Raw genomic sequence first — 20,440 nt, 5'->3', positions numbered from 1 at the left:
CTTTTCAAATGTATTTCATCAGTCTCCAAGACAAATGCTGGACACTGAACTCCAGTCAGGCTCTTCAGTGGTTTGCCTCATATCTCTCACACAGGAAACAGTGTGTGGTGTTGGATGGGGTTAAATCTCCATATTTAGACTATGATACAGGGGTTCCTCAAGGATCTGTTCTTGGCCCTTATTGTTCTCTCTTTTTATCAATAACTTACCTGAAGTCTGTCCAAATATATTTGCTCAAATGTATGTGGATGATGCAGTTATATATACGCAAGCAAATAGTGTCCAGCAGGTGGCAAAAGATCTTACAGCTGCTTTAGCATTAATGCATAGCTGGCTGGAGGACTCATGCCTAATGTTGAACACCTCAAAATCTGTCTGTATGTATTTTTCAAAACGCCCCTTAAACTTGAAGCAGTCAAACATATTCCTGGATGGAGTAGAGCTTGAATTAATTCCAGAATTTAAATATCTTGGGGTTATTCTAGACCCAACATTATCCTTCAAGAGTCACATAAATGATCATCTCTCATATGGACTATTGTTTGACGTCCTGGTCACTTGCTTGTCCAACAACACTTAAAACTATTGAAAACATTTATAAAAGAAGTTTAAAACTACTTGACAAAAACCTGACTTCCCACCACCACTGTCATGTGTTAAAAAAACATAAATTACTGAACTTCAATAACTTAGTGAAACTCAAAAGAGTGTGTTTAATATATAAAGTCGTACACTCCCTTGTTCCACTACCACTAAAGCAGTTCATTAGGCATTAAGAAAGCTCAGACAGGACCACTCGAGCTACAATCCGAGGAGCCTTTTTTATACCCTACAGATGGACAGCATTTGGGCAGAACGTCCTCTCTGTCAAGGGTGGCCATCTTCCTCAACCCATTAGAGAATGCTCTACATTCAATTTGTTTAAGGCAAAGGTTAAAAACTGGTTATCAAGTGTGTGATCATGTATAAGTTGTATAGTTTTAATATTTTATTTGGGAACAGAATGGTGTGTATGTGTAAGTTTGGTGATGGAGTTTTTATTATGAATGAATCGTGAATTTTTATGAATTATTATGTCTATTTTTTATTCTTTATTTATTTTTTATTTTTTTGGCCTGTCCCGTTTGGCTCTTTTGCCATCAGAATTATTGTCTAAAGGCAAAGAAAGATGTCCAACGGATTTACTTTACCAAATTGACTATCCCAGCCTTGCCATAATGGTCCATTTGATTCACCTTTTATTGTTTATTTTATTTTCACTTGCTGAATATGGGACAGACTTGAATGGGGGAAAGAAGGGGAGAAAGAAAGAGGGAAAGAGAAACAGCTGAGAAGAGGGATGGGGGAGAAGGGCAAAAAGCAAAAAGCAACAGAATGGGCAGGGGAAAAAAAGAAAAAGAAAATGCATATATCGATCACCTGGATCACCTGCTGAGAAAGAAAAAAGAAAGCAAGCAGAAGAGAACAAGAGTAATAGAATAAACAACATCACAATGATATATGGGAATATGACAGTAAATACTAAATATTAAACATTATTGTGCAGCACATAAGATCAACAGAACACAGTGTGCTTTGAGGTAGGAGCCAAAAAGGGTGTAGTTTTTGGGTGTGATCACCCGTGTGTACACCTGTGAGCATGGACGCGCTTGTTTTTTTAAAAGGTTCCTTCATGTAATGATCTGCTAGAGGGTGTGGGGGGTCCACTGCCCCATCCACCAGGGCATGAAGCAGGTATGGAGGAGATCAAAACTCCAGACATCCAGAGGCCCTCAGAACACAAGAGACCAAGGAAGACCCACAGAGGGGCAGCCGCGCCACTGTCCCAGAAAGAGCTGAGGAGAGTCCCAGATGAGGGCTCACTCAGCAGCTGCGGAGCAGAAGCCAGGGGGAGTGGCAGTGACGCGCCCGTGAGCTCCGCCGGCAGCCAGCTGTGCCTGAGTGACCGAGCCCCAGGCCGAGAGGCCGGGGGCACCCCACCTCCGAAGTGGCCTGAGTGAGCCCCAGGCTACAGGCCCCGACAAGCGGCCACCAAGGAGTGAGCCGGTGTGTACCTGGACGCCCATCCCCAGACACAAAGAACCACCAACGCACCGATGTCTGATCGGCAGGGGAAGTGGTGGTGGGGGGAGATAGGCCTCCAAACCTTGGAGGGCCTGAGATGTCCCCAGAGAGGTGGCGTCTGATACCCAACCTGACATATAGACACAAACATACAGGCACACACAGATACAAACATCCATTCCCACCCTCATGCTCTCATATGCACTTACTCCACACTCAACCAACGTGGAGACAGACATAAAGAGACGCCGTACACACAATCACACTCCCCAAGTGTACTCTACGAACCGGGTCTAGGTACCCTTGCCCCTGGAGGGGGGAACTGCACCCAGGGCCCCAGCCCAGAGACGGAGCGCCCACACCCAGGGGCAGCCAGGCTACCAGGTCAGTGACCCACGTCCGTCAGCACAGACCCTCCCCTAGCCCCGCTGCACGCAGCCACGAGGAAACAGTCACCTGAGAGCTAACAGAGCCCCTAACCAGACATGACCGCTACCCCGGATTGAGCTCCCCAAGGAAGATGCCTCCGGGGAACCCACCGACGCCCTAGGCCTGTCCCTACCCCCACACCAATCACAACAGTGAAGGCAGGACCAAACTATGACCCCCCCACCCCCACTAGGTGAAGGAGCTGATCAAAGGAGCCCAGAGCAATTGATCTGATGTGGTGGCAGAGGCTGTATCAAGACTAATGTAATCTAATAGATAATTTCTATATTGGTTAGAATTAAGATTATTTTTATTTTTCTGTTTTCTTGGCTATGCATAGGGCAGTGAAAACCATATGGGCGATATTCTTTTCTGAAGTGACATTATCTAAGCTGCCCAACAAACACACTAAGGGGGAAGTTGGAATGTTACATTTCAGACACTTTGATAAGTCTTCACATATCTCGCGCCAAAACTTCTGAACTGGTGGACAGAACCAAAGAGCGTGAATGTAATTGTCTGGTGTATTGTTTTGACAGTGTGAGCAGTTATTGGTAGATGTGAAGCCCATCTTGAACATCCGATGACCTGTATAGTGCACTCTATGTAATATTTTGTATTGAATTAATTGAAGACTGGGATTTCTGATTAGATGAAAGGTTTTTAAGCAAGTCTGAGACCAGAAGTTTTGGTCTAAGTTAACTGATAAATCCGCTTCCCATTTTGCAATAGGAAGTGATATTGATTCATCTGTTTTAGAAAGCATTCTATATATTTTGGATAGTAATTTGGGGCTTTTAAGAGTAAGAAATTGAACCACACTTGGTGGTGTTTGTAGTTCAACTTGACCCGTTTTAAATTTCTTTTTTACTATAAATTTAATTTGTTGATATTCTAAAAATCTTTTCTTGTTGATCCCATATTGTGTAACTAGTCCGTCAAATGAAATAAATTCTGTTCCTTCTAGTATATGTTCTAAATATTTGATTCCTTTACCACTCCAATCTGAAAAGTTTATCATATTATTGTTTTGTAATATGTCAGGGTTGTTCCAGATAGGTGTACGTTTGCATGGGATTAATGAAGATGCCGTCAATTTTAGAAACTGCCACCATGCTGTCAGAGAAGAGCTGATGTTGATGCTTTTAACCCTTTAAGACCTACCATAGAACCAAGTCCGCTAGAGCTTATATTATACTTTTACCTGCTGTGGAGCCATTTTTGTGACATTTCAAGTTGCTATACATCAATACAACCATTATAGCCCAGATTTTAATAATATGTATTCATGAAGTGCATAGTAATTACATAAATTGCAAAAAAGTGCAATAAACTACAAAAAATTGAAAATGGTTTTTGCTTTTTTAACATATATTTGTAGTTAGAGAAATTTAAGAGGCTTATCCTTCAAAACTGTAAATACAAAAAAGTTGCACAAAATAGTTTCCCACCACAGGAAATTTATTTTGAGTGTCTTCATAGTTTTATTTTTGAAATACACCAATTTTTATACACTGCAGGAAAAACGAAAATAAATATTATACTGCAAATTTGCAAAAAAGCAGCATATGCATCAAAATAAACTATTTCCAGCAGTGCAATATGAGTCCTAAGCATCCCAGAAACGACACAGAAAGTCATAAAGTCAAAGATAACTTTTAAAAAGACGAGTATAGGCCCTGAGGCCCTGATAGTAAAAAAGACTACATTTCCGCGAAAATGACGTCACTTCCGGTTTCAGGCAGGTAATGGCGGAAATTCAAAAGTTCGCGCTGACGTCTATTCTACCGTAGGAAGTGTTATGAACATCTGATCGGATCGGCAAAGCGTGTTTCTGGAATATTATGTTTTTGTTGCTGCAAGCGCTTTTTATGCAGTTTTTGCAAAGCTTTATGTGGAAGGAAACCGTGACCTAGGACAAGCTGATGGCATAAGATGTAAGTACAACTCCTCCGGTTTCATATGCAAAAAAAGTTTTTGCACTAGATTACGTGGTTGCAGTGCTACTTAGGGATGGGTATTGATAAGATTTTCACGATTCAGATTCCATTTTCGATTCTGTTTAACGATTCAATTCTTTATCGATTCTTTTTAAAAGAGGAGAACACTAAGGTCGATTAGCTTAGAACTTTGTTTTACATCTTCTCTTTGAACAAGATAGAAATTTAGGAGTAACATGGCCTTACAAACCCAGCAGTGAGATCTTAAGAGATCCAGCCTACGGCTCTTCAATGGGGTGTCACAGGGTCCCCAGGAAAAAAAAATGTAAATGTAAAATAATAAAATAAATATTCTTCTGTAGCAATAACAAAGTATAACATAAATTATTCTGTAGCAATTACACAAGAATATCCAGTAATGTCCCTGCCTACAATTAAACACATTCACTTACCAAAAATCTGGGGCATCTGCTGTGGCAGCCTTTTACCACAAACTTAGTCTCTGCTCGGTGACATTCGTCTATCCTGGCCTGAAAGGAGACGCTACCGGTAGACTGCAGCAAGAACTGCCAGCATCTGAGCCAGACAGACTCTGTCTCTCTCATCATGATCACTTAAATGCACAGTAATGTCAGGTTTTGTAATAAGACAGATCGCGCTAACATAATATGCACTGTTAGTTGATTATTTACCTGCCGCATTAACGGAAGAGGGCGTGCAAACGTTACTGCTGCTGCTGGGTTGAGATTCACGAGTCCGGAGCGGAATTAAAAACACGACATTCATTTAAGGTCATCGTGTGTTTTGTGAGCAAATGCTTTTGCATATTCACAGTGTTTCCTCCCTTAAATGAAATATCTACTTTTCAAGTACTGCAAGTTTCCCTGTTGTCATCCGTTCTCATAAAGTATAACCAAACTTTTGAGCGTTTGAGCCGCTTTTGCGCCGTGTTTCCTGCCAGGTAAATGATGCTCCGCAACGTGGTGACGTCATTCGGGGCGACTGGAATCGATAAGGAAATCATTTGCAAAAATGGCAAACAATTCCAAGGAATTGAAACAGTGGGAACCGGTTCTCAACAAGAACCGGTTTTCGATACCCATCCCTAGTGCTACTGGGATTTAAAAATAGTTACTCAAAACAGAGCGTGCCCGCTCTGATCGTGTCGTTGGATGTTTGAGCTGATAAATGGTAGGTCTACCTACCCAATATTTTATATTTCCCGATTGCAGTGGTGTAGAAGAGGAATTATGGAGGGAGCAATTAATCGGTAGGACTGTAGATTTTGACCAGTTAATTGAGTAATCTGATATTCTTGCAAAAGAGTTTATCAATTCAATCACCCCAGAGATATTGGTTTGTGAATTTTGGAGAAAGAGTAACACATCATCCGCATAAAGGCTGATTTTATGTTCCACGTTCTTGCATTTTATGCCCTTAATTACTGAATTCTGTCTAATTGCTGCTGCTAGTGGTTCAATAAAAATTGCAAACAGTGAAGGGGAAAGTGGGCATCCCTGCCTGGTGCCCCTCAAGAGACAGAAGCTGGAGGATGTCTGGTCATTTGTTCTTACACAAGCTGTTGGGGAATTATATAATATTTTTAACCAGTTTATGAAAGAGGATCCAAAACCAAATTTGTGTAAAGTTGCAAATAGAAATTTTCAGTTAACTCTGTCAAATGCTTTTTCTGCGTCTAAAGAGAATATTGTAGTTTCTAGGTTTTTACTGTATGAGTAGTCTATCAAATTAAGTAATCTTCGTGTATTTGTTGATGAGTGCTTACCTTTTATGAAACCAGTTTGGTCAGGATGAATTAAGAGGGGGGTTATCTATTTTTTATGCTTAAGGACAACAGATGGAAAATAGCCCTTGTGTCATGGTCCGGGTGAGTACGGGGTTTTTCCACTCCACTGGGCTCCACCTTCAGGCAGAGACTCCAATCAGCTTCCACACCTGGTTCCAATCAAGTCACCTGCATATAAGACCAGCATTCACAACAGACCTCTGCCAGATCTTCTGCTAACCCATGACCCACCTGGCAGTCGCGCTTCCCAACCTAGACGACTCACATCTCTGCCTGGGCGCCGGTTCTGTCATCTGGTTGCTTCCTTTCCATCATCGGACTACATCTGCCTGCCTCCCTGCCAAGCCCCTCACTCCAAGCATATTCTGGATCCTCTCTGGACACTCCTCACCCAGAACCCCCTGGACACCCCCTCCTCGCATGACACTTTAAACCTGCAACGCTGACTGCGTACCTCCATCCAAGCCGCTGCCCCCTTTTTCCATTCCCCGGATCCGTCCGTGAAATCCAGCACCTAGCCATAGCACTCAGAGTTTCATGTTCACAGTTTGGCCTCACAGTTGACAGTTCATAGCATTCATAGTTCATAGCATTCATAGTTTCCTGTTTTGTAAGTTCACTAGGCACTGTAAATAAAGCACTGTGTTCATGCCCGTTTTGCCTCCCTCTGTGTCTGCATTTGAGTCCACACCCACAGCCTGGCCCTCTCGGCCGTAACACCTTGGCTATAATCTGGTATGTTTACATTCATGTAATTCTTTTTTTACATTTATGTTCATTAACATGCACTATCCTAAATAAATAATTAATAAATAATTCCCGCTGTTTAATTTAAAAGATATGCACGTATTTATATAAAAATATGTATGCACATATAGAAAAATGGCCCAAATATAAGACAAACAAAAAATAAAAACAACACGACTAGAGGAAGAAGAGAAGAAAAATAGTACATTCGTGTAGTTTAAAAAGCATGACCATATATCAAGTAATCCAAAGTATTTAGAATATGTTACTCACATTGAGTAACTTAATGGAAGACATTACAAACTTCATTTTGGGCCATGTATTTGTAATCTGTAGTGGACTACATTTTAAAAGTAACCTTCCCAACACTGTTTGTTTCACAACCTTTTTTTTTAATAACTGACTGCTCAGATGGGAAAACCAAAAGAAGCTGAGTTTATAGGATTTACCCAAATTCAAAGCCAGAAGTTTAACTAGTTTAACTCCAAGGGTGTGTCAGTGTAAGATCACCACAGTCAAGGACACATTTTGTGGTTTCATGCTTTTCAGTAATTCTGTGTCATTTTCTTTGTTTAACCATTAACTAATCCTTTTTATTTATTTATTTTAGACTATTGTATTGTACACTAAACCTGTGTCTCTATGCTTGACCACTCTCTGAAATCTCTTTTATTATTTAATGGTTTTGTATTTTCTGTGTTTCATAAACAAAGACAGATCAACATCAAAACCAAACTAGACAATGTCCATGTCTGGATATGCTTGCTTATTATGACTCGCGTCTCTGTCTAATTACAGGTTTTGACATTTTCAGTTTAAAATTAGGACACTGCCAAAGATGAACTGTAAGAATGACCTCTATACACAATCAAGGGTGAAATGCCACAAAATGCCAAAGACAAAATTAGTAAAAAAAAAAATAAAAAATGCTATTATAAATTACTGTAAAATACAGTATATTAACAGAAGTATTCTTTCATCTGCCTTCACACACGTCTGAACTTGAGTAATATCACATATTTAATCCATGGGGTGTCGGCCCACCCTTTGCAGCTATCACAGCAACTCTTCTGGGAAGCCTTTCCCACGAGGTTTAAAAGCGTTTATGGGAGTTTCTGATGATTCTTCCAGAAGCACATTTGTGAGGTCAGACACTTATGTTGGACAAGAAGTCCTGGTTTGCAGTCTCTGATTTAATTAATTTAATTCATCCCAACTGTGTGTTCTGTCAGGTTGTGGTCAGGACTCTGTGCATGCCAGTCAAATCGTTCAACACCCAGCTTACCTATCCAAGTCTTTATAGACCTTGCTTTGTGTGTAGGAGTGCAGTCATGTTGGAACAAGAAGCACTTTGCATTGTGCTTGGTGATGTAAGGCTTGGATGCAGCCATAGATACCCATTCATTTAAGCTCCCCACACACTGTTCTTGAGCTAAAGGTCAATATAGTTTATTTCAACTAATAAAAACAAACTATTGTCAGAACCTATATATCTGCCCCCAGTGACTTGGCTTAGCCTTTACCAAAATGGAGCAGTTATAAAGAAATTATGTATAACTAAGACATTTTGACAACATAGCTGTCTTATATTTGACCAAAGGAAAAAGAGTAGCCATTATTTGCACAGGTAAATGAAAGCTTTTCAAACGTTAAAATTAAGTTTATAACGTTTGAAAGGTTTATCAGCAGGTTGTTGTCCAACATGGGAGAGTACAGTAAAGTAGACTTTGACATCTCTGAAGATAACCACATTGTTATTGTCACTCAAAAACTGGTGACTTCTTTTCCTGAAGTGCTCCATTCAGGAATGTCTGTAATGTGGTGGCAGTTATTACATTCACATGCTCCTCAGGACGCAATGGATATGATATGTTTCTAATTCTGCTAAAACATTATTACTTTTATTTTATCGGTATAGAGGCAGTTGAAGGAATTTCTTATATTAGCATCACACTATTTTAAGAAGGTGTTTTCCATTAATGCATAACAGTCAAGTATAAATTTAGAAAGGCATGAACATAAACAAGCAATCTTCTTTCATATGCTATTTATTTATTTTTACATCTTACACATTTGTCTTTTCATATTCACAGAGCACATTTATGCTCCCTCCATCACTTTTGTTATTCAGAACCACAATTCTTGCTTTTTAAAGAAATACTGTCTTAATGAACTGATATACAGATTTCATTTTCCCTAATAATAAGGTCAGCAATTTACTGTTTTCTGTACATTTTCACTGTTGGTACTAAGATAGAAAACAGCCTTCCATATAATACATTTGTAATCTCGTCTTTAGTCCATATCTTATTAAACTAAGCAAAGCACAAGCTGATCTCTAACAGTTAGTCAGCCCAGGCTGCATGAGTTCTGTAACAGTATTGCAGTCCATAGTGTGAAGTTTTGTTTTCAGCTACCTTAAACTTTTTTCTCTTTTGCTGGAGTACTGATGAAATCAAGTAGTAATGATAAAGCTGTGAGAGACAACCATGAAAAACTTCTAACCACTGTTGCTACAACTTACTTTAATTAAATAGGATCGTGAGACAAATCTCTGCTTGTATCTATGAGTGATGATGTAAAACCCAACCAGAAGTCTCACTGTGTCTCCTCTACTGAGTCGGACATAAATGATGTTTTAAAGGGAGGGGAGTAAAGAAGGAGGAGCAGTGAAACAATCCTCTTTTTAACCGTTGTGCTCGTTTCATTTCAGATGCATACTCGAGCTGAGTCCGTTTTTGTGTTGTATCAAGTATCTGACTGTATAAAGCAGCAGTTAAACTGAGGACATAATGACCACAGGCTTGCTTCTTCTTCTCCTGGTGCTTTCTGGTTCTCAGGCATCCCATTACTTTGGGACAGTGATGACCTTTACCCCTAAAGAAAGCACGGATGATGGATCTCTAAGGGTAAGGGCATAGTGCAAAAATATTGATTGCTGTTATAATGTGTTCTTTTACAAAATTTGTATTTATAAAAAAAAGTGAAAAAGTGCTCAACTTTGTTTGATTTATGAAATGGGGGGAATTAACGTGATGTCGTGAGTGTAAATCAATAACACACGTGTCAAAATCTGTGGGTGAACTACTGACAATGTGCGAACTTATATACAAAGAGGGCAAGTAATTCCAGATTTTACAGATCCGTCTCAGTGTGGTAGCTGAAGAAGAATCTGCGTATATTTTCTACTTTTTTATGTAACCTTTCTATTAGACATTGTTGGGAATTGTGCAAGCTTTGCAGGATGGGACCGCTGCTCTCTGGATAAATTTGACAGCTTAGGTAAAGCCCAGGATTTATCTTGCATTCAGTTCTTCTTTGTTGTTCTTACCACAAAATGGTCCAGTCTGCTTAAAGCTGTGAATTGGAAAAATACACTGGTATCATTGTTGCGTAATATATGTAAGTCTAATGTAACTTTTCACATGTGTTAGTATGTGTGGTTTTATTGTGTGAAGTGCCATGAATTCCATGATCAGAGGGTGATCATGAAGCTCTGTGACTTCCAATTTGTTATTACAACATAATCAGGTTATTAGCAACCCAGTGGACAACACAGTACTGTCTATTAATTATTTAAGTTGCAACAATCTTGTTATAATATTATAAAATCATATAACAATAGCATCATCTTTTCTTTCTTTTTTTCTTTTTTTTTTTACAATATCGCAGGTGGTCTTTGACTACAAGTTGAGCTTTCGCTCATGCACAGATGAAGACAAGTGGAAATGTGCCAGCGGTGACTGTGGTAGTGAGAGTGTGGAGCTGAACATCGTGGATGAAGAGGACAGAGAGTGGTGTCAGAGGGAAGGAGTCATGACTCGGGAGGTTTCCAGCAACTCTCTGTTTCAGCTAAGGTCAGTAACACGTCAGCTGAAACAGCAGATTCAACAAAATGCCACTGACCTGATTGCATTCACTCAGTGGTCAAACTTGTATATATCACTTGACAAAAACATAGTACACTGTAGATCGGTTACTCACAATAAGAATTACAGAGTTTTGACAACAACTGTGCCCTTTGGAAGTAAAAACCTTAAGTGTATGTTTTTTCTGCTGTGATGAAAGGATTTTTATCGAAATAACACCTATGGTTAAGAGGTTAAACGTCCCTAATTGTTGAAAGTCTCCAGGCTTTGGGGGCTTCCTGATCTGTAAAAATGGTTTTTCCAATATCTTAGAAATGTCTTGTACTTATACATTACTTGGATTCATGTACAAATTAGTATATTAATGTGTGTACTATGGACCTTACAACCTTCAATTCAAATCCGTAGTTTGGCTGGTGGTAACTGGATTAACAACAAAAATGGTATTGGTAACTGGAAAGCTATAACTCAGGTGGATCTGAGGACTCGATCTGACACAGCTCAACCCAACAAATCACCTCAGACCACCATCCTGCCAGCTCTGAGGTAAAGCTATTAACTCTGTTGTGGCTAGTTTTTTTAGTATTTGCAAACCATCATTAGAGGAAAGCACCAAACATTCATCATATATCTTGTTTGCAAATCAAAAATAAATTCAATACTTCATGGCATATGAAAAGAATGAATTATCATGTAATATATATCCTAAAATGGGTGTCGAACTCCAGGCCTCGAGGGCCGATGTCCTGCAGGTTTTAGATCTCACCCTGGGTAAACAACTCTGAATCGAAGCTTTTCCCACGAGGTTTAAAACTGTTTATGGGAGTGTCTGATGATTCTTCCAGAAGCACATTTGTGAGGTCAGACACTGATGTTGGACAAGAAGTCCTGGTTTGCAGTCTCTGATTTAATTCATCCCAACTGTGTGTTCTGTCAGGTTGTGGTCAGGACTCTGTGCATGCCAGTCAAATTGTTCTACACCCAGCTTACCTATCCAAGTCTTTATAGACCTTGTGTGCAGGACCTTGTGTGCAGGAGCGCAGTCATGTTGGAACAAGAAGCACTTTGCATTGTGCTTGGTGATGTAAGGCTTGGATCCAGCCATGGAAACCCATTCATTTAAGCTCCCCACACACTGTTCTTGAGCTAAAGGGTGGCTGTAGCTCAGGTGGTAGAGCAGGTCATCTACTGATCGGAAGGTTGGTGGTTCGATTCCCGGCTTCCCCTAGTCTGCATGCCAAATATCCTTGGGCAAGATACTAACCTGAAATTGCTCTCCGATGCATTCATCGGAGTATGAATGTGTGTGAATGTCAGTTGTGCTTGTGCGAATGGGTGTGAATGGGTGAATGCACAAGTTGTGTAAAGCGCTTTGAGTGCTCAGAAGAGTGGAAAAGCGCTATATAAGAACCAGTCCGTTTATTTCAACTAATAAAAATAAACTATTGTCAGAACCTATATATCTGCCTCACTGTGTCCTGGTGACTTTACCAAAATGGGGCAGTTATAAAGAAATTATGTATAACTAAGACATTTTGACAACATAGCTGTCTTATATTTGACCAAAGGAAAAAGAGTAGCCATTATTTGCACAGGTAAATGAAAGCTTTTCAAACGTTAAAATCAAGTAGGTTTATAACGTCTGAAAGGTTTATCAATATGTCTTACATGGGAGAGTACAGTAAATTAGACTTTGACATCTCTGAAGATAACCACATTGTTATTGTCACTCAAAAACTGGTGAGTTCTTTTCTTGAAGTGCTCCATTTAAATCAGCTGTGTTGGATCAAGGACACATCTAAAATCTGCAGGACACCGGCCCTCGAGGGCTGGAGTTCAACACCTGTGTCCTAAAACATGTAACTGAAATATGGGTTCCTGAAAAATTTGATGTTTTTTCTTTACATAGAATCATGATAATAATCAGGACACCGTTAGCCTGTTTAGGGCTAGAATTTAATTTAATTTTTGCCAGTGTTGGTTGTTTTTTAGCAACATAGTAATGAAGTGTGTTATTGTACCAAGTTGAATAATTACATTAGTTACTATTATGTTGTTATTGTGTTACAAAGGTTCTTCAGTTATCTATGTGCCAGATAGAAAGAAAAAAGTAAAAGAAAGATTTTCTCTATCTGCTACAGTCAACAAATTTTAGTTGGTGTGCAGCAGGAAGACAGTGGTAGAGCAGTGCAATGATACAGCCATAGAGTTTTTGAGTTGAGTTTTTAGGCATTACTTTTATTACATGAAAGATGTTTGTGATGGTAAAATGGAAACTAGGACAGAAACTTTATTGTACTGCTAAGAGAAATTTGGCTCTTTGCAATCATCTGTACAGACAGCATGCTAATGCTAAGCTAGCCAACAACCCAGAGTGATATTAAATCTCAGTGTATGCTGACCCCAGCATAGCAGAGCCTGATCAACAGTTCACCAAGACAGTGATGAGCAGTCAGGCTGTGCCCTCTGTTTGTACCTTTTCATGTTTCTAAGTTAAAATCACTTTGGGGATCTGGGTCCTGGTTTTTCATCTTTCCTTTGTGCTGTTGGTTTTATGCTCATAACTGTAAAAAAGATCCCGTGGGTTTCCTTCTAGACAGGTGAAAATGCATTTCAGAACCTTTTGTAGAGCAACAAAACAAGTAAATGTAACAAGTAGTTTGCTGAATTACATTCACTGGCAAGGAGTTAAGTACCAATACACATTATTTTTAATAAAAATACATTACTGCTTACATTACTTTTAAAACCTTTGTATGTTTCAAACAGGCAAACATTACATAAAAGTGCTTGTAGTAACAAATCTATCCCTAGCCATAGATAGGTAGCTATGTAGCTAATGAAGTAAAGTTTAATAAACAAAAGTGATTTTGGATATACAAAATCTTTTGAGCTAGAGAGAAATATATTGTCTTTGCACTTATTAAAACCACAAGACAGTTCTACCTTTTAGGCGAGAATATTTGACCTGTGATATCTCTGTGCCAGAGTTCCTTCAAACTGTAAGAGAGAATTCAGCCTGTTGGCCTTTGATCCTGATGGAGACGAGGTTCAATGCAGATATGGAGACACAGCAGCAGATGAGTGTAATCCTTGTACACCACCATCTCTTCTAACCATCACACCAGTAAGTTAAAAGCATTTTCATCTGTCTCAAGCTAAGTGTCACAAAGTTAAGACGTTATTATTCTTCTGAGGTCTAAATCATTATTTAATCTAATAAATAATGAATAACTCTACATCACAATAAAATACAGTAATAACTCTCATACACCCAAAGGTTACACCCCCAAATATAGATTTGGGGTCATTGCTGAAACCTCAGCGGGTTAGAACAAACTTTATTGTGTTTTGCCTCATGGTCATGCCACCTTCCAATTTCTGACAATTTCAAAGATGTCCTAAAAGAAAGAGAAAGATGTCCTAAAAAGCTATTTCAAAATAGCTTATTCTTATAAAACACAAATTCAGCTATATAAACATGTAACTGGTTTCTCTCTGTGTTTCCTTCTCCTCTAGTCTTGCAAACTGACCTTTCATTCTGCGAGTAGGAGTGATGAAGGTGCATATGCAATACAGCTGGAGATGGAGGACTTTCCCAAGCAGACCATCTTTCTCCATCAAAGTGATGATGTGGAGACAACAAGGACTCCCAGTGATGCTCTCAGCAAAATACCAATCAGATTTGGTCTAATAGGTAGGTCTTTAACTTTTAACCTCTTAACTATTTCACAGATGCAGTTGTCTACATCTGTGGATCATCTCATTCTTCTGCAATCATCTGACATCAAAAGAGTAATTAAAAACTTACTGTGTAGGTCTTGGATTTGCATTTCTGTACTACTTATGATTCTTAACTCAAGTGCTTTGCATTTGGGTGCACAATAACCAGCTAACACAGCAATACATGACCCACACAAAGTTCCAACATTGTTACATTTGAAACACCTACAGCTACATTTACAGCTAATTGGCTATATTTTTGTTGTTGAAATAACTTTCAAAATCATATCTCATTTGAAATCCTACCTTGCCAAATTAAGTCACTAACTGATATGATCTTAACTTAATATGCCAACTTTTGTTTTGTTCCAGTGGACCCGCCTGTGCCATCCTGTTCAGAGGGAGCCTACCTGCCCAAGTTTCTGCCTCCAACCCCCGTCAGTGGGGCTCAGCTGTTGGCCTATATTAATGAAACATTGAATATTACAATTATGGCCGAGGCAACCAACACCATGTGAGTTAAAGAGAAAGACACAAAACACTGGCATATGTAAAGAATATTTTTGTTTCAAACTTTCTCCTAGAATGTGTGTGAGCATAATATAGAACCTTTTTTTAAAAAAAACAAAAATGTTTGTGACTCTTTTCAGTGTTTTTCATTTTCATTGCACAAATCAAAATCAGCTGCCATATATGATTCCTTGCTTGTTTAGGATATACATTTCTTTCCAAAAAATTGTGTAAATAAAAACTATATGAAAAACACATAACTTTAAGAAAAAATTCATTCATGAACATTTGTCTTGATTCGCACTACACTTTTAGTAAATATAATGCACATATTGAAGTACATCCCTGTCTAGTCACATTTGAAGAAAAATAGTAAAATTGATGTCTAGATCTGCAGAAGATAGATAAATAAATTGCAGACATTAAATTATTAAATACATTTTAACAATAATAAGAATTATAGTTAAAAAACAAAAAAAAAATTACATTTCTCACTGGATCTCTGTAAAGTCATACATGAAGTAGTGGTAACATCCAATCCATCACTTGTAATTATTTGACGTGAACAGGGCATGTATTCAAATATGGTGCGACCATTTTGCGGCATAAAAACATTTTAGAAATCCAGAACAAACAACTTTAATTTCAACAATAATAATTGTAATAATTATAATAGAATAATTATTAAACTATATAATACATGAGTTTAATCAAATTACTACTCTTAGTTTTGATGTTATGACAACAAGAGTGGGAGTAGGTTTGGGTGAAAAACCCAATTTCCAAAATTCTGGAGGGACACTGAACTCTGACAAACTTTAGGTCATTATTGGTTGGCCACATGCAATAATGTCAGTATCAGCCACATAAAGTGGGGCAAAAAAGTATTTAGTCAGCCACCGATTGTGCAAGTTCCCCCACTTAAAATGATGACAGAGGTCAGTAATTTGCACCAGAGGTACACTTCAACTGTGAGAGACAGAATGTGAAAAAAAAAAAATCCATGAATTCACATGGTAGGATTTGTAAAGAATTTATCCGTAAATCAGGGTGGAAAATAAGTATTTGGTCAATAACAAAAATACAACTCAATACTTTGTAACATAACCTTTGTTGGCAATAACAGAGGTCAAATATTTACTATAGGTCTTTACCAGGTTTGCACACACAGTAGCTGGTATTTTGGCCCATTCCTCCATGCAGATCTTCTCGAGAGCAGTGATGTTTTGGGGCTGTCGCCGAGCAACACGGACTTTCAACTCCCGCCACTATGGGGTTGAGGTCTGGAGACTGGCTAGGCCACTCCAGGACTTTCAAATGCTTCTTACGGAGCCACTCCTTTGTTGCCCGGGCGGTGTGTTTTGGATCATTGTCATGTTGGAAGACCCAGCCTCGTTTCATCTTCAAAGTTCTCACTGATGGAAGGAGGTTTTGGCTCAAAATCTCACGATACATGGCCCCATTCATTCTGTCCTTAACACGGATCAGTCGTCCTGTCCCCTTGGCAGAAAAACAGCCCCATAGCATGATGTTTCCACCCCCATGCTTCACAGTAGGTATGGTGTTCTTGGGATGCAACTCTTAGTATTCTTCTTCCTCCAAACACGACGAGTTGCGTTTATACCAAAAAGTTCTACTTTGGTTTCATCTGACCACATGACATTCTCCCAATCCTCTGCTGTATCATCCATGTGCTCTCTGTCAAACTTCAGACGGGCCTGGACATGCACTGGCTTCAGCAGCGGAACACGTCTGGCACTGCGGGATTTGATTCCCTGCCGTTGTAGTGTGTTACTGATGGTGACCTTTGTTACTTTGGTCCCAGCTCTCTGCAGGTCATTCACCAGGTCCCCCCGTGTGGTTCTGGGATCTTTGCTCACCGTTCTCATGATCATTTTGACCCCACGGGATGAGATCTTGCGTGGAGCCCCAGATCGTGGGAGATTATCAGTGGTCTTGTATGTCTTCCATTTTCTGATGATTGCTCCCACAGGTGATTTTTTCACACCAAGCTGCTTGCCTATTGTAGATTCACTCTTCCCAGTCTGGTGCAGGTCTACAATACTTTTCCTGGTGTCCTTCGAAAGCTCTTTGGTCTTGGCCATGGCAGAGTTTGGAGTCTGACTGTTTGAGGCTGTGGACAGGTGTCTTTTATACAGATGATGAGTTCAAACAGGTGCCATTCATACAGGTAACGAGTGGGGGACAGAAAAGCGTCTTACAGAAGACGTTACAGGTCTGTGAGAGCCAGAGATTTTCCATGTTTGGGGTGACCAAATACTTATTTTCCACCCTAATTTACGAATAAATTCTTTACAAATCCTACCATGTGAATTCATGGATTTTTTTTTCACATTCTGTCTCTCACAGTTGAAGTGTACCTCTGGTGCAAATTACTGACCCCTGTCATCATTTTAAGTGGGGGAACTTGCACAATCGGTGGCTGACTAAATACTTTTTTGCCCCACTGTAACCTGATCTTTGCTCATTAGCTGGGACAAAATCCACGTGGTTCTACAACCTGAGTGAGTCATGGGAAGGCCAATTTTGATGTCCCTCTAGGTTACCAAATATACATTTAATTTACCCAAGAAAAGGCAAGTAACCAAGTTAGAATATAACTTGATCTGGATCACCTTACACTACCCATGCAATGTCACCTATGTTGCATTGCTACATAGATGTCCTACATGATGGCCTTGACAGTGCAAGACATTTTTCATTTGATTTTTGTTTCCAATGCAGAATGTTTTGAATTGCAGGTCAAAAATAAATAAATAAATAGATGTGTTAGAAAAAATCAGATGCAGGACTGGGAAAATTATTTAGCAGCGGCATTGATAGAGAGCTGTCTTTGGTTGCTCCTTTCCTCTTTAAACATATTGTTTAAGATGTATTTCTTTTTGTAAAAAGATACAATAAAAAGAACGGTGATGAAACAGTCTGCAATAAATTCCGATGTTTGCACTCTGATTTACCCGTATATGCCAAATCTCTATCTTGTGTATTTTTGTAAGGGTTTCGAAGCTTTTGTTCAGTGGACCACACAGCGTTTTGAAACATGTTGTATCACATGGAGAATTCATCCTGACCTGGACACCATCTGACAGTGAAGATGAAGAAAACCATCCCATCTGCTTCGTACTCCAGGCAGAGTTAAAGTCAGATGGTTTAAACATTTTCACACCACCATTTTTATGGACATATGTTGTACTGTTTCATTTTTTAATTACTATGTTTTGGATTTCTTTTCTCAGTACGGCCAAGTATCACTCTGAGCTACGCTGTGTGATTGTGAGCATTCAAATTAGTGAGTAAACTCCAAAAATGTGCATTTCCTTCATTGATTTCTGTAACTGTTTATTTTTACATATTTGTTTATTATATTTTCAGGACCAATCACCACTCCTCTGCCAACAACTGTTCTGCCTTCAACCACCCCAGAACATACAACCACTCTTCTGTTCAGTACGTAAAATATAGAGGAGCTGATGCAGATCATGAATTTTGCCAAAGGCCTGTATCATGATGGCAGTTCAAACTCTTATTATTAGTTATTTATTATAACCAGTGGCACAAAGACGGTTAATAATTGTACTTCCTGTCATATTGCTTTTCTTTGCAACAGAATATATATGATTCTTTTAGATATTTGATGTGTTGAAGTAAAATCTTATGTTTGATGTTTGGATTTACCACATCTTTCACTACATTTATCTGTTATTTAATAGTAAATGAAACAGAAGATCTGAACGAGGTGCTATATGAGTCCACAGGATCAGGTAAATATGATTATTTTTCATAGCTTGAAAGTGAATAGCTGTCATGGAAATATTGTTTGAGCTTAAAAGCAGCTTAAAGATTGTGAGCTTTTATGTTTATCCTTCTTCTACATGCAGGTGACGACAGCATGGGTGCTGGCAAAGTTGTTGGTATTGTATTTGGTGTTGGAGCCGTCGCAGCCATTGTTGGCATTGCCTTGTGGGCTTTAAATCGAAGTTCTCCTGTGCTCTGTGAGTCACAAAATTTGCTACTTTTCCAAAAATTTTAAAAGGATTTTCTGATGATACACATTATTTAATGCTGTGGTTCACCTATCTTTTTGGTTTGTTTTTGAATTTTACAGAAAAAAGTTGGAGCTTTGGATGAAGATGGGGAAAACAAACCTGTAGAATCTGGAAATCACTGGTCTTCTAGCTACTTTCAGCTGCTCGCTTCTTGCGTCCCATTCCAATTTCTACAAATGTAAATGTTAAATAATGCAGGTCTGCATTTTACTGTCAAAGCCTCACATAAATGGTCAATGAACTGTTTTGAGTCTTTGGCTCCATCTGTTGGTGAAATGATGGCATTAATGTACAAGGTTGTTCATTAAAGCTACAGGCAGACTCCCACAGATGCAGGTGACTCTGTTTTATCAGAGAAAAATTTAAATACTGGCAAAAGGAAATATCTACAGAGACAACATGTGAAAGTAAAACATCATGCGTGAGAGCTAAAAACCTCAAAAAATATGAAAATTTTCAACCAACATGGTACAAAATGTAGTGTTGTAAGAGGGCGGGTATTTCTCACCACTGTGGTTTTTTCGTTAGTCGATCTTCGCTGACAACATTTTTATGTTGGACATTCTAAACCATAATCCTAATCCCAAATTGGCTCACAGTTGTTAAAAAAAATAAACAATAAAAAAATTATTTTATTTACGATACCAGATACCAGCTCTCCCTCCACTCACCCCTAATTGATTGCAGCAATGGGCAGCCCTCCCAGAGCCTGGATCTGCTGGAGGTTTCTTCCTGTTAAAAACATGTTTTTCTTTCCACTTTCACCAAGTGCTTGCTCATAAGGGGTCATCTGATTGTTGGGGTTTATCTGTATTATTGTAGGGTCTCTACCTTACACACCTTGAGGCACCTGTTCTTGTGATGCTATATAAATAAAAATGAATTGAACTGAACAGAATACCAGATCATATTAGATGTTTGAAATGAGGAAATGAACCATTTCATGTTGGCCTTAACAAGATCTTTCTATTCCCTGTGTGAACTTCTTTGTCATTTTTTTGGATTTGTTATCGGTATCTCTTTAAAAAAAAATACACAGATAATTTTGGATTTTGGATTCTCAGCTGATTAACACATTTACATGTTATGGCAACATTGATGTCTGTCAGTATCCTAAGACTCACAGTAGTCCCTGTTGAACTGTTATCAACAGGAGCTTTTCATTTAGCAACTCCTTGACTGCATTTTATGACAATGACCTTTGAATCTATGTTATTGGTTTCCTTATTTATTCAGTGTTCAGTGCAACAAACCTTTTCCACCAGAGAGGGAATTTCTGTGCAC

The 20,440-nt window shown here is 38.9% G+C and overlaps 1 protein-coding gene across 1 annotated transcript; it reads left to right on the top strand.

Moving 5' to 3' along the window:
- Positions 1-9,735: 9,735 nt before the first annotated feature.
- LOC147334687 (uncharacterized) lies at positions 9,736-19,863 on the top strand. Its single transcript, XM_086274453.1, has 12 exons — positions 9,736-9,896; positions 10,660-10,844; positions 11,265-11,402; positions 13,845-13,983; positions 14,376-14,553; positions 14,952-15,093; positions 18,107-18,250; positions 18,347-18,399; positions 18,483-18,557; positions 18,821-18,871; positions 18,989-19,102; positions 19,216-19,863. Coding segments are annotated over exons 1-12 (1,338 nt in total). The 5' UTR covers positions 9,736-9,779; the 3' UTR covers positions 19,218-19,863.
- The last annotated feature ends 577 nt before the right edge of the window (positions 19,864-20,440 follow it).

Source organism: Aulonocara sp. 'chitande type north' Nkhata Bay, linkage group LG3, assembly GCF_057382095.1.
Source record: "Aulonocara sp. 'chitande type north' Nkhata Bay isolate Kocher_YH1m ecotype deep benthic linkage group LG3, A_spYH_male_GT1.1, whole genome shotgun sequence".
NCBI lineage: Eukaryota > Metazoa > Chordata > Actinopteri > Cichliformes > Cichlidae > Aulonocara > Aulonocara sp. 'chitande type north' Nkhata Bay.
This window is presented reverse-complemented; position numbering and strand designations above follow the sequence as displayed.